Source organism: Oryx dammah, unplaced genomic scaffold (genome assembly GCF_014754425.2).
Source record: "Oryx dammah isolate SB20612 unplaced genomic scaffold, SCBI_Odam_1.1 HiC_scaffold_8, whole genome shotgun sequence".
Classification (NCBI taxonomy): domain Eukaryota; kingdom Metazoa; phylum Chordata; class Mammalia; order Artiodactyla; family Bovidae; genus Oryx; species Oryx dammah.
The window spans coordinates 6,263,711-6,288,630 of NW_024070192.1; the positions used below are offsets into that span (position 1 = coordinate 6,263,711).

Here is a 24,920-nt window from a genome sequence, read left to right on the forward strand (position 1 = left end):
TCACACTGTAGGACACACCCAGGGCCCTTGCTCCTCCCCGGGGCTCTCACCCCGACCACAGGGAAACCAAGGAGCTACTGGCTGGGCTAGACGGGAACGTCAGCCTGTGGTTTGGGGGTGGGAGGAAAGGGGAGGTAAGCTGGGGGCTTGGGAGAGCTCCTCACCGGAAGTACCTACAGAACGTGGCCAGGGGGTCTCGGGAACCACCGGTAGGCTTGCTCCTCGGCGATCTTCTCACCAGCTCCAGGAACAAAACTGAAAAGAAGCCAAACAAGGAAGCAGCAAGGCTTGAAGAAAAGCAGAAGTGGGAGCCTGCAGGACTGACTCCTCCTGGAAGGGGCCTGAGACCTCAGGACCGGCTGGCCTGGCGCTGTTGCAGGCGACGTCTGTGCTGGAGCGATGGCCCAGCCGCACCGAGCTACGTGGCTGCCCCCGGCTCTGCTGCTTCTCTGGGTCCCAGGTGGGGGCTGCCAGGGGAGGGGGGTGAGGGGAAGGGTGGAGGGTGGGGATGGAATGGGGGAGGGTGACTCAGACTGGGGCATGGTCTGCGCACTGCTTAAGATGGACCCCATCCTCGGAGGGCGGGGTGAGGGTCCATCTCCCCTTCTGCATCTGTCTGGCCTTGCAGGGGCCACAGAGGGACACAGAGGAGGGGCTTTGCCAAAGGTCTGGGGATGAATTACTAGAGGAAGGAGGGCAAAAGGCAGGGCGTACCAGAGTGGGTGGCAGGGTGACCGCCGGGCACACCCAGGACGTGCTCGTTGACAGGAGGTGCCCTCTGGGTCACGGGTCCAGGGGGTGGAGGAAGCGTGGGGACCAGGCTGGGGCCAGCCCTGGTCTCAGGGTCACAGAGGTGAATGAGCAGCCAGGGTGGCTCGAGGGGCCGGGACCTCAGGGGACTGGTGGTCTCCAAGGAAGGGAGATGGAGATTCCCATCCCATTGGGGAAGGCGAGAGGGAGGGGGCAGGGAAGGGGGAGGGCAGAGCAGCTTCAGGGAAGGGAGGAGGAGGCTTGCTCCCTGGAGGAGAGGGCTTCCTTGTGTGATTTCTCTCCTGGGCCTCCAGGGGTGTTCACGGCTCTCAGACAGCTCCTGCGCTCTCGCTAGTTTCATCCTTGTGTGTTCAGTCACTCAGTCGTGCCTGACCCTTTGGATCCCGAGGACTGTAGCCCGCCAGGCTCCTCTGTCCATGGGGATCCTCCAGACAAGAATACTGGAGCTGGTCGTTGCCATTTCCTCCTCCAGGGGATCTTCCCGACCCAGGGACTGAACCCCTGTCCGCTGCGTCTCCTGCTTTGCAGGCAGATTCATTACCACTGAGAAACTGGCCACCTGCTCATGACTCATTTTTCCACTGTCCCTCTAGGGGGTTCTTGTGTGTTCGCAGGATCTGCCTGGGTGGAGGTTTCGCTGTTTCTCTGGTTTCCTCTCTCACTGGTCACGGGCTCGTCCCACGATGCCCAGGGCCGAGGTGGCAGTGGTCGTGCCTGCCTGGCCCCTGACTGGGCAGGTGAGCCGTGTTTCCATTTAGTGTAAAGGGGGCACTGCCGGTGTTTTTAAAAACAGCAGCGTCAGGAGTCAGGTGCTTTTTCATGATCTATTGAGATGATTCTTTACTGTCTGAGCCTCCAGGGAAAGAATCCGCCTGCAATGTGGGAGACCTGGGTTCGAGCCCTAGGTTGGGAAGATCCGCTGGAGGAGGGCATGGCAACCCACTCCAGTATTCTTGCCTGAAGAATCCCACAGACAGAGGAGCCTGGGGTCCTACAGTCCACGGGGTCGTAGAGAGGCGGACATGACCGAGCGGCTGAGCACACACAGCGCGGCACCGAGACGGTCACACCTCGTCTTGCGCTTTGCTTTGTGGGGTTTCACAGACATTGCCTTTTTCCAGTTGAACATCTGTGGTAACCCTACTGTGAGCAAGTCTCTTGGCTCCATTTTTCCAACAGCATTTCCTCCTCTCGTGTCTCTGTCACTTTTTGGTAATTCCTGCAAAATTTCAGACTCTCCACCAGAAAAAGATTACGACTCACTGAAGGCTCAGATGATGCATAGCATTTTTTAGCGATAGAGTATAGTATTTTTAAATTAAGGTATGTAAATTGTCTGTAAGACGTAATGCTATTTGTTGCACACTTCATAGGCCGGAGTATAACGTAAGCATCGCTTTTTTCTTTCGGCTGTGCAGCACGTGGGATCTCAGTTCCCCAACCACGGGTCAAACCCACACCCCACGCATTAAAGCATGGAGTCTTCCCCGTTAACCACCAGGGGACTCCCAAACATAGCTTTTATATGTGCTGGGAGCTAAAAGCTTCTTGTGACTTTCTTTATTGCAATATTTGCTTCACTATGGTGGTCTGGATGGAGGAGGAAATGGCAACCCGCTCCAGTATTCTTGCCCGGAGAATCCCACGGACAGAGGAGCCTGGTGGGCTCCAGTCCGGGGGGTCGCAGAGTCAGGCACAACTGAAGTGACTGAGCGCGCACAGTTGTCTGGAACCAAATCCCCAGTACTGCCACAGCACGCCTATAGTTTCTTTCCTTTGAACTATTCAAGTGGTGATTATATTAAGATATTTGGCCGGATTTTAGTTTGACTTGGCTTGTCAGGCTCTTAAATCCCTTGAAGAGAATGTCAGCACCTGGGGCCTTCTTCTTATATCTTAAAGGTCTACACATGTCTGGCACATTGTAGGCCCTCAGCAAACCCTTGGGTGTGAGCTGATATATGTTATACTGACTTCATGATAAGAATTGGGCTTCCCTGAAGACTCAAAGGGTGAAGAATTTGTCTGCAATGCAGGAGACCGGGGTTTGATCCCTGAGAGAAGGGAATGGCTACCCCCTGCAGTATTCCTGCCTGGAAAATCGCATTGACAGAGGAACCCGGCAGGCTATAGTCCATAGGGTCACAAAGAGTCGGATACAGCTGAGTGACTAAGCACGTATGATAAGAATTAGGAAGTTTTTCTTGTTTTCTTATTCTCTGTAGATGTTTAAATAAAATTGGGATTGTCTGGTCTTTGAAAGTTTTGAGAGAATTAACTTTGAAACTGAGTTTTACTCGTCAATTTTTGGAACGGAAAGAAAAAAGAACTTCTTTCTTCTCTTTTCTCTCCAGTTTTACTGAGGCATAATTAACAAGTAAAAACTGTGTGTATATATGGTGTACAATTACAGTGATGTTTTGATACATGTATACACCATGAAATAATTATCTATCACTTCACATAGTTATCTTTGGGAAAGGACTCCTTGCTAACACTTATAGTTACTGGTCTACATTAAAAAAAAAAAATCTGTTCTGGATTAATATCGGTAATGTATACTTTCCTAGAAAATCACCAGTTTAGGAGACTTCCTTGGTAGTCCGGTGGCTAAGACTCTGTGCTCCCAACGCCAGAGGCCCAGGTTCTATTCCTGGTCAGGGAACTAGATCCCACATGCGACAGCTAAAGATCCCAAGTGTGGCAACTAAGACCCAGCTCAACTAAACAAATAAATACATGTTTTTACAAAATGAAGAGAAAATCACCAGTTTTGTCCAAGTGTGCAGACATTTTTGTAGAGGCTTGTGGTTTACCCTATTTTTCTTTTTAATGGTTTACGTGTGTCCTCTTTTTATTTTTTCTGGATCTGGTTACACACAAGAACGTCTATTTTGTTGACTGTTTCTCCCAGTTGAAAGTCAGCTCTTCTGCGTGTACACTAGTCGCAGTGTTCTTTGTTTCCTGATTCACTAACTTCCGCTCTGGCTCTACTCTCTCTCCTGGGTGGGGTGTGAACACGCCGGTTCTTCTCCACTTCTTGTGCTGGATGGCTCACATGTTTATCGGGATTTAGTGGGATGAGATTTTGTGATTCTGAAGTAAAACATTAGGAAAACAGAGGGACACCCTGTTAGAAGAGGCAGACAGACAGAGACAGGCACGCAGACAAAGGGACAGACAGAGATAGGCATGCAGACAGAGGGACAGACAGACAGAGATAGCCACGCAGAGAGAGGGACAGAGAGAGACGATGAGACCCAGAGAGACAGAGAGACGGAAGATGAGAGACAGAAGGAAAGTGAGAAGGACAGAGAGAGAGAGAGAAGGAGAGACAGACAAAGACACAGAGAGACAGAGACACACAGAGAGAGACAGAGGGAGACAGACGGTGCAAGGGGAAGGCAGGCCCCAGACACAGAGGGCTGGGTCCCGTGAGTGGTGATAAAGGGGGGCCCAGACCAGGCAGGGGAGCCGGGAGCCAGGCCAGGAAAGATGACAATTCACAGTCGAGGGGACACAGGGCGTGGAGTCTGGATGTGGGGCGCAGAAGCAACGTCTTAAACCAAGGAAGGGCTGAAACATTTATCTGTTAAGCACTCAGTGTGTGTCTATCTTACTGATCTGTTGTTTTCTAGAAAATCACACGCTCATCCAGATTCACACGCTCGCCTGGAGAGAAGCCTTTTTTTCTTGTTTTGGCTGTACTGCGCGGCTTGTGAGGTCTTGGTTCTCAGAGCGTTATCCATGCTCATTAGACTGAATTTTCTGAAATGTCGGCTTTCTTGGCCAGACACAGAGGGATGCCGGCAGCTTTGTGTGGTTCAACTTGATGTTATTCTCCAGGCATTTGGTGCCCATTATCTCATCCAATACTCCCAAATGTCCTGCGAGGCTTACCAGTCATCACCATGTTACCAGTGAGGCCTCTGAAGCTCAGAGAGGTTAAGTAACTTGTCCCAGAACACACAGCAGACTCGTCATAGAACTGAGACTAAAACTCAGATTCTTCTGATGCCCTTTCCACGCCACCGTGGCACTGGCTACCGAGCATCTCAGGACACATCACACCTGCAATGGGGCTGGAGAAGGCATCTCTGCGGGGCGTCTGCCACCCAGGCCAGAATAGGACCCCTGACGGGCTCCCAGGAGTGGGAGGGTGGGAGCTTGTGGTCAGCTTTGGGCAGCTTTGAACAGAGAACTGTGTGGTCTGGAGGAGGTGCTCACACCCAAGTGTTTGCTGAGGGCCTACTATGTGCTAGACATGTGTAGACCTTTAAGATATAAGAAGAAGGCCCCAGGGGCTTACATTCAAGTGTCTTCAAGTGATTTAAGAGCCTGAAAAGCCAAGTCAAATTAAAGACGTCTAACTCTAGCAAAAGACAGCAAGCCACACCCCCTACCACTGCGGGGGGGCCCCGTCACAGAATTACAGGGCTGGTGAGGAGCCGTATCCACAGGGGCCAGGGCGGGGGGGACATGTCCTCAGCTTGGTGGCCAGCATTAATGTCACACACATCACCTTAGTCCCCCAGCTCTGTAGCAGAGGACTGTCTGGGACAATGGCAGACGCCAATCTCAGAAATAAAACATGAGCTTCCTTGAAAATTAAGTCAACAGGAGCTGGGCAAACTGAAGTAAGACCCAGGGTGAGATGAAGGCTGTCAGTAAACTGTGTGTGGGGGTGATTTTTCATGCATGAAATTTGCCAGCTGTGTCCGGTGCTTCTGTGAACCATCTGGCAGCCCTCCCTCTGCCTCGGGGCACAGCCCCTTGGTGGGAACACGTTGGCTGCGAGCGGGTCTTCAGGTGACTGAGCTGCTCTGGGCTGGGGGCATCCTGACAAGCTGGGAGGTGGGAGGTCCCTGGTGGGTGAGAGGTGGGAAGGGCAGAGGAAAGAAAGTTGGGGTCGGGAGGAAAGGGCAGCTGTGGTCTTAGGGCTGACAGAGTAGAAGGGGCAGACTCTCAAGGTATATTCTGGCTGATGCGGGGCAGCTAGCAAGAGATGGGGGAACTTTTTGGGGTGACCCCCAGGGTGTCCTGACTCAGGCCCACCTGATGGAGTTGGACTTGGTTGTGTCTTCCAGGCTGTTTATCCCTGAGCGGCCCCAGCAGAGTGACAGGCATCGTGGGGAGATCCCTGAGCATGGAGTGTCGGTACCAGAAGAAATTCATAAGCAATAACAAATACTGGTGCAAACCCTTCTGTTTGTTACCACTGAAGATTGTGGAGACCACAGAGTCAGAGAGAGAAGTGACGAGGGGCCGCGTGTCCATCAGAGACCATCCTGCAAACCTCACCTTCACACTGACCTTGAAGAGCCTCAGAGAGGAGGATGCAGGAAGGTACAAGTGTGGGATCAATGTGCCACTTTCAATTGACCCCACCTTCGAGGTGGAGGTGTCTGTGATCCCAGGTGAGCCATGCACACCCCTACCTCCCTCTGTAGCAGCAACAGGGTCATCTGAAAAGTCTCAGGTTGGAATAGCCAAGGCAGAAATCACATCAGAGAGCAAACTCTGTGTGTGTGTGTGTGTAGGTGTATGTGTGTATATTGTGTGTATGTGTGTGTGTGCACACGTGTGCATGTGTGTGTGAGACAGAGAGACAGTCAGGACGTTGGCACATCTCCTTGGTCTTGAGTGATGAGGTGCTTGTCGGGGAAGGGGCAGCAGAGAGGTGGGTATGCAGCTGAGAGAGGAAGGTGCCGTGGGCCTCCCCTCAGAAACCCGGGAAGCTGTGTGGGGGAAGGTGGGGAGATGAGTGGAGAGGTGGCAGGCAGGGTAAAGATGCTGAACACAGTGGGAGCGCTGACAAGATCTGCAGGCAGTCTCTGGCAGGCTCAGGTGGCTGTGACTTGGTCGGGGGCGGGGAGCAAGACTCGGGGTGGGAGTGACTCTGGGGCCTCCGGAGGACCCTGACCTCATCATGGGGATGGAATCAGGGCTGTTGGGGATGGTACCCATGTCCTGTTCGGAAACAGTCACTTGGCCCCGGGAGGGTCCTGGCCGCGGGGTCCTCCATCCTACCCTCTTCCTGAGTGATTATTTTGTGTGAAATCAACCGAGAAAGGTATCGGGGGGTGGTGGGAGAGTCAGCGGGGCTCCCTGAGTCTGATTTGTATTTCAGCACCAGCGGCATCACCAACACCAAGGCCAACCCAACCGACTGTTACAGCCAAGACCTCGACAATCACAGCCAAAGTTTCAACTGTGTCGTTCACCGCCCTGACCACAGAGGGGGCCACCCACAGCGCCAGCAGCCAGGAGGAATACGATTCCACGCAGAACTGGAGGTAAGATGCCCTAGGCCCGTGTCCTGGAAGCAGGCCTCCTCTGCCTTGGGGTCTATTTGGTCAGGAGCCCTGTCCCCATTGATGGGGGGCCTCTGGCTCACTTTGCACCCAGGCTGGAAGCCGGTCTGCGTCTCTTAGCTTGGGCTGTAGGGGCCACACTTGACCTGCCCCTGGCTCTGAGAGAGGGCTCAGGCTGGGCAGAAGCTGGGGGTAGAGGGAGGGAAAGTGACATTTAATGAGAGCTGGTGTGACGATATCCTGCCAGACGCACACTCAGTGCCCCACCTGGGTGTCATCATCTGCTCCTTACAATCCGTCACCACCATCACCCTCAGTTTATGGATGAGTAAACAGGCTCTGAGAGGTTAAGTGACTGAGTGGGTAATACAGTCACGGAGGCAGGCTGCCTCCCAGGCCAAGTTTATATGATTCCGAAGTTTTAGGTTCCTTCTTCCAAATTTGTGATTCTCGACCTTTTTCTGGCAGGGGGAGGTAAAAAAAAAATCCCTGGAGAATCTGACAACATTTATAGTTTCTCTCCCTGGAAATATGCATACTGTCTGAAATCATTTCTGGGATTCACAGACTCCCTTTTTAAAAAAGTAATCAATTAATTTTCAGTTTTGGCTGTGTGGGGTCTTCATGGCTGCACTGGGGCTTTCTCTAGTTGCAGTAATGGAGGCTACTCTCTAGTTCCGGCGCGAGGGCTTCTCATTGAGGTGGCTTCTCTTGTTGCAGAGCATGGGCCCTGGAGCATGAGCTCAGTAGCTGCGGTATGTGTTAGTTGCTCAGTCATGTCCAACTCTTTTCGATCCCATGGACTCTGGCCCGCCAGGCTCCTCTGTCCATGGGATTCTCTAGGCAAGAACACTGGATTGGGTTGCCATGCCCTTCTCCAGGGATGTTCCCTACCCAGGGATTGAACCTGCGTCTCCCGTGTCTTCTGGGTTGGCCGGCAGGTTCTTTGCCACTAGCGCCACCTGAGTTGCGGTGCACGGGCTTAGTTGCCCCGTGGCATGTGGGATCTTCCTGGACCAGGGATTGAACCTGTGTCCCCTGCATTGTCAGGCAGATTCTTAACCACTGGACCACCAGGGAAGCCCGAGACTCCCTATTCTGACACTACCTGGAGCTCTGCAAGTCGATTCCAGAACTGGCCACCTGGGAGTCAGCACAGACTCCAGCATCCTGTGAGGCTTGTGAGGCTCAGTCTTGTAAGACGGCCTGACTTCAGATGCCAGAGCTCTTTGGGGATGTTCAGATCATCACATTTCTGATCAGTTGGACACATGACCCCCTTGGGTTTGGTAATTGCTTAGGTAATTCACAGAATGTAGAGAAGTGTTATGCATATAGTTTTATTATAAAGTATAAAGGGCAGGGCGCTTCCCAGGAGGCGCTGGTGGTAAAGAACCCACCTGCCAATGCAGGAGACACAAGAGACCTGGGTTCAATCCCTGGGTTGGGAAGATCCCCTGGAGGAGGGCATGGCAACCCACTCTGGTATTCTTGCCTGGAGAATCCCCATGGGCAGATGAGCCTAACCATGAAGGCTACAGTCCATGGGGCCCAGCCTATGGCTGCAGGCTACAGTCCGTGGGGTTGCAGAGTCAGACACGACTGAGATGACCCAGCACACACGCATAAAGGTCAGGACCAGTCAATGAAGAGACATGTAGGGCAAGGTCTGGGAGGGTCCTGACTGCAAAATTTCTGTGCCCTTTCCCAGTGGAGTTGGGGAGCGTCACCCTCCCAGGACTTTGATGTCTTTACCAACCAGGAAGTTCTTTCAAGTCGTGGTGCCATAGTTTTTACTTGGGTTTCATTGCACAGATATGACTAATTGAATCATTGCCCACATGACTGACCTCAACTCCCAACACCCCTTTCCACTTCCCTGAAGGTCAGGCTGGCTCAGAGTCCCAAATCTCTCATCACATGGCTGGCCCTTCTGGTGACCAGCTCCCAGCCTGAGTCAGGCAAAATGCCAGGGAGATCCAAGGGGCTTGTGAATCACAAAGGTGCTCCTATTACTAGGAAAACCTCAAGGATTTAGAGCCTCCCTTCCATGAGCCAGAGGCAAAGACCAGTCAGATTCTTTACTATATGACACCCCAAGACCCCTCCACTGGCTTCCTGACAATCCAGGTGACAAGCTTTATGTCAGGTAAGGTGGGATTCAGGCCCCAAACATGCCACCTTCAGAAATGACCTGCAGATGCACGCCTGGGGAAGGGAGCGGGTTTTTTAAACAATAATTTTATCTGTTCATTTGTCTATTTGCCTCTTTATTTATTTTTTCCTGTGCTGGGTCTGTGTGGCTGCACAGGCTTTCTCTAGCTGCAGAGAGTGGCACTTACCCTCCAGTTTCTCTGCTCGGCCTTCTCACTGCAGTGGCTTCTCGAGTCATGGAGCACAGGCTCGGTAGCTGTGGAGCCTGGGCTTCCTCCCTCCGCAGCTTGTGGGATCTTCCTGGACCAGGGACCAAACCTGTTTGTCTCCTCTGCATTGGCAGGTGGATTCTTCACCACTGAGCTGCTAGGGAAGCCCCAGAGTTGGGTTTTGTATAGCTGAAGCTTGTACAGTTCTCAGGGGAGGGGGGTGCATCTTTAAGAAAAAAAGACTAGAACATCATGGATGCCAGTTAGGCATAAAAGAAGGGGCCCAAGCAAGGGAGGGGCAGAGCCCAAGCTGTGACAGTTTTCCAGGAAAGCAGCTGCTGCTGTCCAAGTGTGAAGCAGTAGAGTTCCAAGGTGATGTTTTTGCAGTCAGGTTTGTAATTGCAAAAGACTGGGCAAAAGAAATGCCAATGGAGAGGGAAGGGTTAAACAATTTAGGGTCTGTCCACGCAATGGAATACTATGTAGCTGTTAAAAAAACCCCCGCAGGGAACTTCTGTAAGTAGTGACATGGAAAGATCTTCAAGATGCATTGTGAAGTAAAAAACTAGTGTTTTTCACTGACTCAATGGACGTGAGTTTGAGCAAGCTCCAGGAGATGGTGAAAGACAGGGAAGCCTGGCATGCTGCAGTCCATGGGGTCACAGAGTCGGACACGGCTGAGCAGCTGAACAACAGTGTTTATACCAGCAGTCCCCAACCTTTTTGGCACCAGGGACCAGTTTTGTGGAAGACAGCCTTTCCACAGACGGGGGTGGGAGTGGATGGTTCAGGCAGTAATAGAGATTTGGGGGGTGGGGGGTGAAAGGGGAGGTGCTCACCTCCTGCTGTGTGGCCAGGTTCCTAACAGTCTTCTGGTGGGTACTGGTCCATGCCCAGGGGTTGGGGACCCATGGTCTATACTATGCCTCTTTTATGTGAAAAAAGGACGTATACAAAAATAATGTATATTCGTATTTTCTTGCATTGAATAAAGAGGCTCTGGAAGGCTCTTAGGTGTACCATGTGAGTCTGTTGGGGGGATTTAGGTAGACGGGGGTTGAAAAGGAGGCTTTACGCTGTCTGCCTTTTTTTCAGTGGGCGCTTATCTACTGAACAAGCGAGGGAAGGCGGGACCCCCTGCCCCACCCAGCCCACCCTGTCTCCTCTCAGGCTCCACATGCTGCTGATCTCGTTGGCTGTGCTGCTGCTCCTGTTGGGGGGCATCTCGCTGCTCGCCTGGAGGATGGTTCAGAGACGGGTCAAAGGTGAGTGAGCTCCCCACACCAGCCCGCACCCCACCCCCAGGGAGGGCCAGCCCCGCCCACACCTTCTGGTCTTAGAGGAAATGCGTCTGGGTTTCCAGAAGGGTCATCAGCTGTATCTCCCCTGGGACCTCATGGCCCGGGTGACCCTAGAGGGCAGGCCCGGAAGGAAGTGTGTGGCTGAGAGGAGGTGACTTTAAGGCAAGAGGCCTTTCCCACGGCAGGGCCGGGGTAGGCGCTCGTGAAGCAACGTCCCTCTTCCGTCTAAACCCTTCCGTGACCTCCTACAGCCTCCAAAGTCCAGGCCTGCCCAGCATGGTCAAGGCCCTTGGCAATCTGCCCGTCCTCACACTCTGGAAGGCAGTGGTTTCTCAACTTCCTCCGTGTTTGCTCTGGGCACCTGGGGGGGCCTGCCCTGTTCCCCACCGGCTCACTCCTTATGCCCTGAGTGCTGTTCTCCGCTTTCTTTCCTCTAGGCCCTCTTCCTGGCCCCCAGAGGGCAGGTCAGGGGCCCCTTCAGGGTGAGCCTCTGTTCTTCCGCCATCAAAGCCCCTGTCCCACCAATTTGTCACACCTGCTTCCTAGGCTGCCTCCCCACCAACGCATGCAGCTCCTTAAGATCAGAGACCCTTACCCAAGAAGGTACAGGAGCAGTATGTGTTGAGCGAAAGTATTATTTAATATTATTTAATATTATCACAGTGGCACCCAGGGAGCCTGTGGTCCAGCCACTCCCCTCTGAGCTCAGATTAAAAGAGAAAATAAGATGCCCCCAGCATCCTGTCTGGTGCTCAGTAAGGAGGGGCTCAGTAAACACTTGAGCAAATTAAATACATAGAAGAACAGAGGAACCGGTGACGCTGTGACCTTCTTGCTGGTGGGTGGCCCAAGTTTTATCTGTGTCAACTTAAAAAAAATCCACAGCGTGAGAGTTATCAGCTAGGTTTTATCTGGGGCAAAATGAGGACTGTAGCCTGGGAGACAGCACCTTAGCTAGCTCTGAGAAACTGCTCCAAAGATTCAGAGGGCGGGGAAAGGTCAGCGTATCTGTGATTTTGGTGAAGGGGGAGGAACACAGGCCATCAAGTACACATTTTTCCAGGAGGTTTCTATTGGTCTCGAGAATCTTCTGCTAGTCACAGGGAACAGTCGTCACCATGAAGGATGCTCGTGCTTTTCTAGATCTGGGGAGATGTAAGGATTGGGCTCATAAAAAACCAGCCCCTGAGAATATCTGACTATCTGAAGACCGCGCTCAGATGCCTCACTCCTGCCCTCCACCCTGGACTCCTTTTAGGGGGTGTTGAAGCAGCTGCATCAGCACCTGATTTGATCTTTGCAGAGGCAGATGGCAGGCGCCCAGGGCAAGTGCCGTTTGTACTTGACTCCTGTAGGAGAGCAGCTTTCTGCCTGAGATGGGTGTGAGCCTTAAGGTTCCTTCCTAGACTAAGAGTTCTTAATTCCATGTGCACAGAGTACCTGGGCAGAGGGGATGTTTGTTCAGAGTGACCGATGCTGAGCCTTTCAGGGCTGCAGGGAAACTCTGGTGGCTCTGCCCTACACCTGCAGTGCTAAACTGGGAGTTGGTTCTTACTGGGAGCAAAAGGGGAGACCCCGCCTTACTCTCTCACCTCCAGCATCCCCGTGGGGTCCAGCCCCTCCCTCCAGCACATCTCAGGCCTTTAGCAGTGAAATCAGCCTCAACATACATATGCTTGATGGATGGAAACAAAACCACTTCCTCTTCCCCATCCACTCTTCCCATATCGCTTCTGGGAACCATCGCCTGAAACTTTAGCCCATACTGCTTTACCACATGGGGGTTTTCCCAGCCTGGGTTGCCTCAGATCTATGGGTCCCAGTGATCTCCAGGGTGCCCTTTCACCTAAAAAGCATCCCTCCCCTTTAAAAACGGGGTATGTGATTGCTGTAGAAAATTGGAAAAAGAAGGAAAACACAGAGAGGGAAAGAAATTCACCCTAATAAATAAAAAGAAGAACTTGCACCGCCCAGAGAAAACCAACCACAGACGGTTGGGCCACATCCTTACGGGCTCTTGCAAATCTGACTTCTTAAAATGTTTGCTCCGTATGTAATTCCACTTTCATTTTTTAAATTAAAATTATGTTTTGTTGTTGGCTTGTTTTTGGTTGTGCTGGGTCTCCGTTGCTGCGTGCGGCCTTCTCCAGCGGTGGTGCATGAGCTTCTCGCTGTGCTGGTTTCTCTTGTTGGAGAACACGGGCTCAGTAGTTGTCCCACGTCAGCTCAGTTGCCCAGCAACATGTGGGATCTTCCAGGACCAGGGATCGAACCCATCTGTGTCCCCTGCATTGGCAAGTGGATTCCTAACCACTGGACCACCAGGGAAGTCCTGTAATTCCACTTTTCAACCTTAACATACTGTATGGTTTTCCCTGCTGCTAATCTCCAAATCCCTGAGTGCAGAGTTGACTCGTGTGAGTGGATCACACCTCGTCAAGGGTTCTTTGTTTAACGGGAGAAAGGCTTTGTGTTCATGTAGCCTCTGTCTCTCCCCTGCTTGGCATCTCAGCGCCTGTCTCCCAGCTACCTCTCGGAGAGGTTAGGGTTAGTGACCCTTGGTGGCCCTGCTGGCCCCAGCCTGACGCCTGCCCTGTGCTCACTCGTGGTTCCTCCCCTGAGCCCACTCTTGTCATTCACTTATTCATTCACTCAATCACACAGCAAAGCTGTCCTGAGCACCTGCTGTGCGCCAGGCCCTGTGCTGGGCTCTTGAGGACCCTGTCGTGACCAGGGTAGACTGGGTCCGCCTTCAGCATGCTCCCTGTTCAGCTGTCTGCCACCCAACTCTCTCCATGTCACCTTCCTTCCCAGGGGTGGACTCCCATCTCTTCCTCACCAGCCTTTTCACTCCTTCCCATCAAATCCGTCTGAGTTGAAGATACAGAGGATGGTAGGGAGCCGGCCCACAGCATCTGAAACAAAATATGTTCATACCTCAAGTGGCGCTAGTGGTAAAGAATCCACCTGTCAATGCAGGAGACATAAGAGACGCGAGTTCGATCCCTGGGTCGGGAAGATCCCCAGGAGAAGGGAGAGGCTACCCACTCCAGTATTCTTGCCTGGAAAATCCCATGAACAGAGGAGCCTGGCAGGATACAGTCTACAGGGTCACACAGAGTCGGACACGACTGACGTGACTTGGAACATACACACTTGTTCATACCTCAGAGCCCGGGTTGCACGCTCTGTCTACAGTCCACAGGGTCATACAGAGTCTGACAGGACTGAAGTGACTTAGCACGCACAGCATGTGTTCATACTTCAGAGCCCCTGGATGCATGCCCCATCGAGCCAACTGGTGAGGTTCACCAGACACCTCTGTCGTCCGTGACCTTGTGTCTCCTGACTCTGGGAATCTCACCGCTGACTTTGGGACTCCCTCCCTGAGGCTGGACAGCGTCTCTCCCTGCAGCCCCCAGCGGGCTCTGGAGCTGCCTGGCAGAGATCCTAGATCAAGGGTGCTCTGCTGCGTGGGCATCACCTGCCCCCCCTCAGCTCCCGGGGCCCCGGGTTGAAAGCACCAGGGAAGCGCAGAGCCGCGCCCAGAGGCAGGACCCCGGACACCACGTTGCAGGTGCCAGAAACAAGAGGCTGTGTGACCTGAGCTGGGATCCCTCAGAGCAGACAGGGCTTCCTGTCTGGGAGGGCCTGACCCCCAGGCCAGGGGATCAGAGCAGATAAACCTGGAGTCTTTGTATGGTTTGATTCTCTAGGTCTCTGCAAGGTCACTTCCTTTTTATTATTTTATTAAAAAAAAATTTCAGTTCAGTTCAGGGCAGTCACTCAGTCATGTCCGACTCCTTGTGACCCCGTGAATCACAGCACGCCAGGCCTCCCTGTCCATCACCGACTCCCAGAGTTCACTCAAACTCATGTCCATCGAGTCGGTGATGCCATCCAGCCATCTCATCCTCTGTTGTCCCCTTCTTCTCCTGCCCCCAATCCCTCCCAACATCAGGGTCTTTTCCAATGAGTCAGCTCTTCGCATGAGGTGGCCAAAGTACTGGATTTTCAGCTTTAGCATCAGTCTTTCCAATGAATACCCGGGACTGATCTCCTTAGGATGGACTGGTTGGATCTCCTTGCAGTCCAAGGGACTCTCAAGAGTCTTCTCCAACACCACAGTTCAAAAGCCTCAATTCTTCGGCACTCAGCTTTCTTCACAGTCCAGCTCTCACATCCATACATGACTACTGGAAAAACCGTAGCCTTGACTAGACGGACCTTTGTTTGCAAAGTAATGTCTCTGCTTTTCAATATGCTATCTAGGTTGGTCATAACTTTCTTTCCAAGGAGTAAGTGTCTTTTAATTTCATGGCTGCAGTCACCATCTGCAGTGATTTTGGAGCCCCAAAATAAAGTCTGACACTGTTTCCACTGTTTCCCCATCTATTTCCCATGAAGTGATGGGATCGGATGCCACGATCTTCGTTTTCTGAATGTTGAGCTTTAAGCCAACTCTTCCACTTCCTCTTTTACTTTCATCAAGAGACTTTTTAGTTCCTCTTCACTTTCTGCCATAAGGGTGGTATCATCTGCGCATCTGAGGTGATTGATTAGGGTTTGTTAAAACACAGCTGGACTTCATCCCCAATGTTGATAATTCAGTATGGCTGTGGTGGGGCCTGCAAAACTGCATTTTTTTAATTGGTAAAAAAAAAAAAAAACTTATCAAATTTGTCATCTTAACCATTTCTAAGTTTACAGTTTGGTAGTGTCAAGGGTGTTTATATTGTTGCAAAAGAAGCCTCTGGATCTTGTTCATCATACAGACACTCCCTGTTAGATGAGTGCCCTTCCTTTCTCATCTCCCTCACCTGGAAGCGTGGAGTCTGAACCACTGGATCCCCAGGGAAGTCCCTAAGCAACGTTTTTACGAGTGGCTGTTCTGGGAACCACCTTCGTTTGATCCCTACTCCCCCAGCTGGAGCCTTCCTGCTTCTTCATTCACTCATTTCCTCATTCACTAATTCACCCACTCAACAAGCCCTTGAGTTCTCCCTGTGCTGCTGGCCTGAAGCGATAGGTCCCCCGGGCTGAAGTCTCTAGGGAAAGGCTTTCCTCCAGGTGGACCACAGGGATCCGCATCCTGCCTCATTCTAGGATTCAGTCTCCTTCCTCTTCTCTTGCCTCTTTAGCTGGAGAGAAACCAGAGCCGCCTCCGAGCTGCAGTCAGGTAAGGAGGGTTCCAGCAGGAGGCGTGTCAGGGTGGCAGGGAGGCACGCAGGGGATGCTAGGGACCCAGTCTGTCCCGTTAGCTGGTGGAGGTCCATGTGGGTCCCACACAGATAGAGTGAGGTGATCACTTAGAGCTGGAAGAACAACGCCTTGGAGGTCTGGTGGCTGGGTCACCGTGAGCTCTGGCCAGCCTGTTCCCTTCCAGGCGAGGGGGAGGGGCGGAAGGCCCTCCAGCCCAGCTGTTGACCTGACCATTCAAACACTCCCCAGAGAGGCCCTGAGTCCGGGAAGGGGAAGGCAGGATGGGAAGGCTGGGGCACCCAGAGCGCAGAGGGGAAGGGCAGATGCTTGCAGGGACACGGGCCTGTCTAGGCTGGACTGCAGAGGGGCCTGTGGACACCCACCCAAACCCTGCACTCCTGTCCACCCCAGGTTGCCGAGCAGACTGAGCCCAGCTATGCGAATCTGGAGCTGCAGACGTGGCCCCTTTCGGGAAAGCCTGTTCAACCCACGCGGGTGGAGGTGGAATACAGCACAGTGGTGAGTGCGAGGGCCCAGCGCCCGTCCTGCGGACTACGGGTCGTGGCAGAGGCATTGCCATGGGGGGTCCGGCAGGCAGGGAGGGGAGAGAGGCTCAACTGGTCACCTTGTGCTTCTGAAGGACGAGGAGACACAGAAAACCAGTCAAGTGTTAGGGACGTCTCTGGCGGTCCAGTGGCTAAGACCTGGCCTTCCAATGCAGGGGGTGCAGGTTTGATCCCTGGTTGGGGAGGTGAGATCCCACATGCCTCTTGGCTAGAAAACCAAAACGTGAAACAGAAGCAATATTGTAATAAATTCAATAAGGACTAAAAAAGGTCCACATCAAAAAAATCTTAGAAAAGAAAAGAAAATGAAGAAAGTGTAGATTTTGCCAGACCTTGATGTCTCTGTGGCTGAGGGGTCGCATGGGGAGATGAAGGGGCTTTTGGAATGGCCAGTGGATAATCAAGAGTCAATAAAGTACAGCATTTATTAAGCACCTACTATGTACCATATGGACTTCCCCGTGGCTCAGACGGTAGAAGAATCTATCTATAATGCAGGAGACCCTGGTTTGATCCCTGGGTCGGGAAGATCCCCTGGGGAAGGAAATGGCAATCCACTCCAGTACTCTTGCCTGGAAAATCCCATGGACAGAGGAGCCTGGTGGGCTACAGTCCATGGGGTCGCAAAGAGTTGGACACGACTGAGCGACTTCACTTCACTTTTACGTACTATACGGGCTTCCCTGGCGGCGCTAGTGGTAAAGAATCTGCTGCAGTGCTGTAGACATGAGAGACACGGGTTCCATCCCTGGGGTGGGAAGATCCCCTGGGGGAGGGCGTGGCAACCCACTCCAGTATTCTTGCCTGGAGAATCCCATGGACAGAGGAGCCTGGCGGGCTGCAGTCCATGGGGTCGCATAGAGTCGGACACGACTGAAGCGACTTAGCAGGCATGCACACTCACGTACCATACACTCCATGTTAAAGCCGGTGGTTTTTCACTGTTTTGGTCCCATCGTGTCTTTGGTATGAACTCTGCTTTTTAGATTTTTACCAATGAGCCCCTGTGGGTCAAGCCGTAGACACAGCATTGAAAAGTGGAATAATGCAAGAGATTGCCTCCCGTCCCCACCCTGTGCAGGGTCATAACTCACCCTTGAGTGGAAAGGGTTTAGGCAGAGGTTGAGGGATTAGTTGTTAGAGGAGATGAGATGGAGGTTTGAGCGTCAGACACGTGGCCCGGGAGTAGCAACATCCTAGCTTTTCTAGCTTGGTGACTAATGACCCCAAAGCAGACCCCAAAGCAGACCGCAGGCGCTCCCCCAGCTCTGATGCTTGGACTTTGTGCTGTGTCTTCAGTAGTGATCAGGGCTCCTGGCCTTTCCCAACCAATAGAAATTGATCAGAGGCCAGACAAGAAAGTCAGGCAAGGCTCTGTTGGGGCCCCTGCTGCAGCAGGAGGGAGCAAGAACAAGCAACAGTCTTCCTTGCTTGGGGGCTGGTGGTTCCTTATATGGGGTGAGGGGAGGGGTGTGTCTGGGGTGGGGCTAGAGAGGTGGGTTAGGTGTTTTGCCTGCCTCTTGGGGGTTGATCTACGCAGGGGGCATGCGCAGTACCCTGCTTTTGCTCCAGGCTCCTCAAAAGCGGCAGCTGGGTTTTCTGGTCTTTTTGTGTCTCTAGTCCAGAATTTGCCCCAGCTGTGCATACATGCACTTATGTTTAGCCCCTTAGAGTTTCTTTGGATTTTGTTGCTCGAGGAGACGTTTGTCCAGGTGCAAGCCCTGCAGCAAAGTGTCTCAGGTCTGGCGTGTCTCATCTTGACCAGGTGGGGGCAGAGCAGGTGGGTGGATGGGATTTTGGAGACCCGCCTTTGCCAGAGAAAGTGGCCAGGACGGTGAGGACCAGTGGAGCCTCCACCATCCCCCTCCAGTGGAACCTCCCTCAGGGCGCCCCTCTGATGTCTCCTCCCTAACCTGGGATTCCCACGTCCCCAGCCTCTCCCTGAGCGTCTGGTCTCCGTCTCTGCAGGGCCCGCCCAGTGACGATCTTCACTACACCTCGATAGTGTTTGACTCCCGGAGCCAGGATTCCAAGGCCGACAGGATTCCCTCCGAGACGCCAGTGTACAGCGTGGTTAAGAAGACATAAGCTCGTGTTTCCAGCCTTACCAACTGGAGGACTCTGTGGGTCACAGGAGGCCCAGGCCTCAGCCTTCACCCGTGAGCCCCCCTCCACCTACTCCCCTTGTGGTGACTGGCAAGGCAGCTGGGCTCCCCAAGGCTGCCTGTCTTGTGCCATCAGCCAGGCTGGCTTCACTGAGGATGTCCGGGAATGTAGTTCTGGATGGTCCGATGGGAAACCTTCCATCCCACTGGCTCTCGAGGTCTCTCTCCTCTCTTCTCTGCTTCATCCCAGCTCCAGGTGGCTCCAGGCAAAGGTGTGACTCTCGTAGTATCGTACCTACGAATGGCTTTGTAAACCACAGCCCCGTGGAAATGTCTGGGGTTGCTGGGAAGTGGGGAGAACTGGTGAGGAGCCAGGAGAACTCAAAGGCATTGAAGACTGGGTCCCTCTCTTCTTACGGACAAGGAGACCAAGACCCAGGGAGAGGAGAGGTTTGCCCACAGCTCCAGAACGAGGGGCACACTTCTCTGGACTCTCAGAATTATTGTTAATCCAAGAGATATTAATAACCATTGAAAGTATCTTAAGAGAGCAGAAAAAAATTATTTAAACTTTGCAGCTGTATCTCTGCAATATTGTATGAAAAGTCCTTTCTTTTGAAGCCGAATAATATTTCACTGATGTATATATCACATCATCCTTATCCATCTGTCAATGGAATGCTTCTATATTTTAGTTCTTGTGAAAAATCCAAGTTATGAGCTTGGTGTACAAGTGTCCCTTGGAGACTCTGCTTTCAATTCCTTTGGGTATACACCCAGAAGAGGAATTGCTGAATCATGTGATAACCTATTTTTAATCTTTGAGGAACTGCGATACTCTTATCGGCAGGAGCTGTACCACATTACGTTCCCACCATGGGTCTCCCACTTCCTCACATGCTTTCCAGCACTTTTTTTTTTTTTTAATAGTAGCAAACCTAATGCATGTGAGGTGGTGTCTCATTGCAATTTTGATTTGCATTTCCCCAATGATTAGGGCGGAGAAAGCAATGGCACCCTACTCCAGCACTCTTGCCTGGAAAATCCCACGGATGGAGGAGCCTGGTGGGCTGCAGTCCATGGGGTCACTAAGAGTCAGACGCGACTGAGCGACTTCACTTTCACTTTTCACTTTCATGCATTGGAGAAGGAAATGGCAACCCACTCCAGTGTTCTTGCCTGGAGAATCCCAGGGACGGGGAGCCTGGTGGGCTGCCGTCTATGGGGTCGCACAGAGTCGGACATGACTGAAGCGACTCAGCAGCAATAGTGATTAGTGAGGTCGAGCACTGTTCATGCGCTTACTGGCCACCTGTGTATCTTCACTGAAGACATGTCTATTCAGTCCTGTTGCCCATTTTCAAATCGATTTCTTTGTCGTTATTGAGTTGTCTTTGTATTCTGGATATTCAGTCTTATCAGATATATAATCTGCAAGTATTGTCTCTCATTTTGTGGGCCAAATGTTTACTCTGTTGAGGTGTCTTTTGAGGACAAAAATGTTGGCATTTCATGAAGCTTAATTTGTCCACTTTGTTGTTTCTGCTGCCTGGGCCGTTTACGTCATATTCAGGAAATCATTGTCAAATCTGAGATTCTGAAGATTTTGTCCTTTGCTTTATTCTAGGAGTTTAATAGTTTTAGGTCTGACTAGCTTTTGGAGAAGGCAATGGCACCCCTACTCCAGTACTCTTGCCCAGAAAATCCCATGGACGGAAGAGCCTGGTAGGCTGCAGTCCGTGGGGTCGCGAAGAGTCACACATGACTGAGTGACTCACTTTCACTTTTCACTTTCATGCATTGGAGAAGGAAATGGTACCCGACTCCAGTGTTCTTGCCTGGAGAATCCCAGGGACGGCGGAGCCTGGTGGGCTGCCGTCTGTGGGGTCGCACAGAGTCGGACACGACTGAAGTGGCTTAGCAGCAGCAGCAGCAGCAGCTAACTTTTTAGACTGGTTTTGGGTTTATCCTTCTTTTTCTCCTAAAGTTGTACAGTTAGGGTTTTTTATTTGAGATCTTTGCCCTTCTTTTTAATGTAAGCATTTAAATTACCCACTTAGCCCTGCTTTCATTGTGTTCCATGAGTTTTGTAGATTGTGTTTATGCTTCCATTTATCTTTAAGTGTTTTCTAATTCCCTTTATGATTTCTTCTTTGATCCATTGTTTGTGTATGAGTGTGCTGTTTCATTTCCACAGGTTTGTGAATTTTCCAGTTTTAATTTTTTCCCCTTTTGAGTATTTATTGAAAGATGAATAAACATAAATTGATTGGTTACATAGTCAGTGTCGATTAGTTTTTTAAATTCCATCTTATAATACCATGTAATGTCTTGTAAGAAAAAAAGCTTTTTAAGCCTTGAGTAATGCCTTTACAGTATGAACTGGACCAACCATTAGACGTGGCTTCTCCTCGTCTCAATGTGAATAAAATGCTATTAAAGAACAGTGAAGAGAATCCGGTCTAACTTTCGTTATTTATTTCTAACGTCAACCTGTTCTGGTCAAAGAAGAAACTTTGTATGATGATGTCTGTCTTTTAAAATCTAATAAGACCTAGTTTGTGGCCTCATCTTTGGTCTATCCTGGAAAACGTCCCATGTGTACTTGCGAAGAATGTGTGTGTTGGGCTGGAGTGTTCTGTTTCTGTCCATGAGATCTAGTTAGCTTACCGCGTTGTTCAGTTCTCTGTTTCCTAACTTATCTTCTCTCTGGTCATTTCTGCGAGTGTGGTATTGAAGGTTCCAACTGTTATTGTAGAACCGTGTGTCTCCCTTCGATTCCTTGTGCTTTTGCTTTGTGTATTTTGATGGTCTGTTGCGAGGTGCCAAATGACGTATAATTGCTGTATCTTCTTGCTGTTACGACATACCCACGTTTATGTTGTATGAGACAGACAAAGCTGAAGGTCTTTAGCTGACAGTTTGTTGGAGTTTCTGCTACTTACAGGAAGCTACATTTCAAACTGACGTAATGCTCTAGCTCACAATCTTTTCCTATTTCCTGCCAGGGATGTTTGCTAAAACTTCACCGTTCACCCAGATGGAAGGGATGTTGGTTTAGAAGTCCTCCAGTATGTTCTGATCAAGTCCTTTTACATCCACCTAGTCACTGGCTCAACAAAAGTTATCTGAACCCTTATGAAAAGGTGTTAGTCACTCAGTCACGCCCGACTCTCTGCGGCCCCGTGGACTGTACTCCAGCAGGCTCCTCTGTCCATGGAATGCTCCAGGCAAGAATACTGGAGGGGTCACCGTTCCCTTCTCAAGGGGATCTTCCCGACCCAGGGATCGAACCTGGGTCTCCTGCATGACAGGCAGAGTCTTTACCGTCTGAGCTACCGGGGAAGCCCTTGACTACTTGCTGGTCCTACTAAACGCAGCAGTGAAACTATAGCAGCAAACACAGTGGTGGAAAAGATACATCATACCTGCCCTCCGAGAGCTTGCAGTCCCGCAGGAGTGATATTAAATTATGAAACGATCAGAGGACCAGCCAGATGGCCTCCTGCAGCTGTGAAGCCTGGGCACGGCACACGGTAGGTGGAACCCTTCTCGTACAACACAGAGTCCGGTGTGTTCCCTGAAGCTGTGCAACATTCCTGGCAACGAGACTTGAAAGGTGGAGGAAGCTGTACCAGTCCTCAAGTGCCCAGTCGCTCAGTCGTGTCCGACTCTTTGCAACCCTGTGGACTGTACCTGCCAGGCTCCTCTGTGCACGGGACGTCCCAGGCAAGAATACTGGAGTGGGTTGCCATGCCCTCCTCTGAAAGATCGTCTCAACCCAGGGATGGAACCCGAGTCTCCTGCATTCTTTACCACTGAGGCACCTGGGAAGCCCTGAAGGGTACTGAGAGACCCTGTAATGTGAACAGGGGTTCAGTCATGGAGTAAGCACTCAGAAACACTTGTTGACGTGAGCTGAATTCAGTACAGTCATATTGCAAGCCGGACCTAAAGTAACCCTTAGAGACATTCCGTTTCTAATCACAGAGGGACCCCTGCAGGGTGGTTTAAGACACAGAAGGACAGGGTAGAAGATAGAATCAAAGATCCAAGAGATTATCTGGACTTTTTCTTCCCAAGTGGGCTTCCCTGGTGGCTCAGACGGCAAAGAATCTGCCTGCAATGCACGAGACCTGGGTTCATCCCCTGGGTTGGGAAGATCCTCGGGAAAAGGAAATGGCTACCCACTCCAGTATTCTTACCTGGAGAATTCCATGGACAGAGGAACCTGGCGGGCTACAGTCCACAGATCACAAAAAGTTGTACACGACTGAGCCACTTTCACTTAGCCTCAAGTGGAGTGAATTTAAAATGTTTATTTAGTCTGAGTTTTCACCAGTCAGAAATCTTCTGTAGGAGGCAAATCTCTGAGTGTCAGTCAAAAGAAGTGAGGCAAGCTGCTGTAACAGCCACAAAAGTGAAAGTCGCTCAGTCGTGTCCGACTTTTTGCGACCCCATGGACTATACAGTATCTTTATCCATCAGAGGGCAGACAGAATGAAAACCACAATCACAGAAAACTAACCAAATCAATCACATGGATCACAGCCCTGTCTAACTCAATGAAACCATGAGCCATGCCATGTACGGCCACCCAAGATGCACGGGTCATGGCGGAAAGTTCTGACAAAACGTGGTCCGCTGGAGAAGGGAATGGTAAACCACTTCAGTGTTCTTGCCTTGAGAACCCCATGAACTGTATGAAAAGACAAAAAGATAGGACACTGAAAGATGAACTCCCCGTAGGTGCCCAATGAGATGGTTGGATGGCATCACTGACTTAGTGGACATGAATTTAAGCAAGCTCGAGGAGTTGGTGATGGACAGGGAAGCCTGGCATTCTGCAGCCCTTGAGGCTGCAAAGCGTTGGACACAACTGAGCGACTGAACTGAACTGGGACTATACAGTCCATGGAATTCTCCAGGCCAGGACACTGGAGTGGGTAGCCTTTCCCTTCTCCAGGGCATCTTCCCAACCCAGGGATCGAGCCCAGGTCTCCCACATTGCAGGCAGATTCTTTTACCAGCTGAGCCACCAGGGAAGCCCAAGAATACTGGAGTGGGTAGCCTATCCCTTTTCCAGCGGATCTTCCCGACCCACGAATAGAACTGGGATCTCTTTCATTGCAAGCAGATTCTTTTCCAGCTGAGCTACCAACCACAATCACAACAGTAAAACTGTGTGGCGTGGCCATGGGGGCCAGATTAAGATGGTGTCTGTTGTAGCCACACGCTGTCCCCCCTCCCTGCCCCCACCCCATGAATCTCTAAGGGATGCTTTTCCCAGTGTAGACTGCCCATCGGGATGGCAACCCCTCGGGAGCCCTTAGTATCACTTCCTGACAGTGGGTCTCAGCCGAGACCATCCGAGAAGGTCTAACAGCATCAGGGAAGGGGCTGCCTCTTCACATCTTTCCCCAGGAGTCTCGTTAATCTACACACATTTGCCCAACTTCCTTCCAGGAAGCTCTGCATACCAAAGGACATAGGGAAAGGCAATCTCTGCAAGACAGATATGTTTCTAATTTCTTTTATAGCTTTCCTCCAGGGACCCCACGGGTACATTCCTCATAATTGCATCAGGAAGAGTGGCAACCTGGTGACTCTTCGCTGAACAAAGATCTGCTTGAGGGTGATGTGTTCAGAAATTCCTCAACCGACATTTGACTGGCCTTCATATTTTAAGTTGTATTAGTCAAAAATTAGGCAACGTATTATACAATCAAAAACTAAAAATTTACAGGCGAATATACAGTGAAAATCAGGGTCCTTATTCTTCCTGTCTCTAGTCATCCAGAAGTAACATTAGTATTTCTTATATTTCTTCCCTTTTGATTACAGAACACACATCCGAAGTGGTAAAGAATCCGCCTGCAGTGCAGAGACACGGGTTCGATCCCTGGGTCGGGAAGAGCCCCTGGAGAAGGAAATGCAACCCACTCCAGGAGTCTTGCCTGGAAAATCCCATGGACAGAGGAGCCTGGTGGGCTGTAGTCCATGAGGTCACAAAAGAGTTGGATACAGCTGAGCAACTAAACAACAGCAATATGTGTATGGATGATATAGTCCATGACGTATGACATACATATACGCATATATGACACGATCATATGTGTCTGACTTCAGTTCAGTTTTCTTATCTGTAAAATGGAAAATAGCCCTAGAAATCTTTGTGGTGGAGATAAAATGAAAGAGCAGGGTGCCTAAATGACATGACACGGCGGCAATCAACGCAGCTGATATAAACCCCAGCCCTGCCCCTAGAGTTAGTCCCGTCACCCCTTTCTCCCCAGTC

At 51.2% G+C, this 24,920-nt stretch overlaps 1 protein-coding gene across 2 annotated transcripts; it reads left to right on the top strand.

The window, feature by feature from the left end:
• Positions 1–21,078, top strand: CD300A (CD300a molecule). Of its 2 annotated transcripts, none has more exons than XM_040244480.1 (7): positions 1–460; positions 5,859–6,188; positions 6,902–7,067; positions 10,619–10,713; positions 15,891–15,928; positions 16,363–16,470; positions 18,486–21,078. In XM_040244480.1, exons 1-7 carry the CDS (start codon positions 400–402, stop codon positions 18,603–18,605), a joined length of 918 nt encoding a protein of 305 aa, XP_040100414.1. In that variant the 5' UTR covers positions 1–399; the 3' UTR covers positions 18,606–21,078. The 2 variants fall into 2 exon arrangements, with proteins under 2 accessions (XP_040100414.1, XP_040100415.1); XM_040244481.1 differs by having other exon boundaries at positions 6,908–7,067.
• The last annotated feature ends 3,842 nt before the right edge of the window (positions 21,079–24,920 follow it).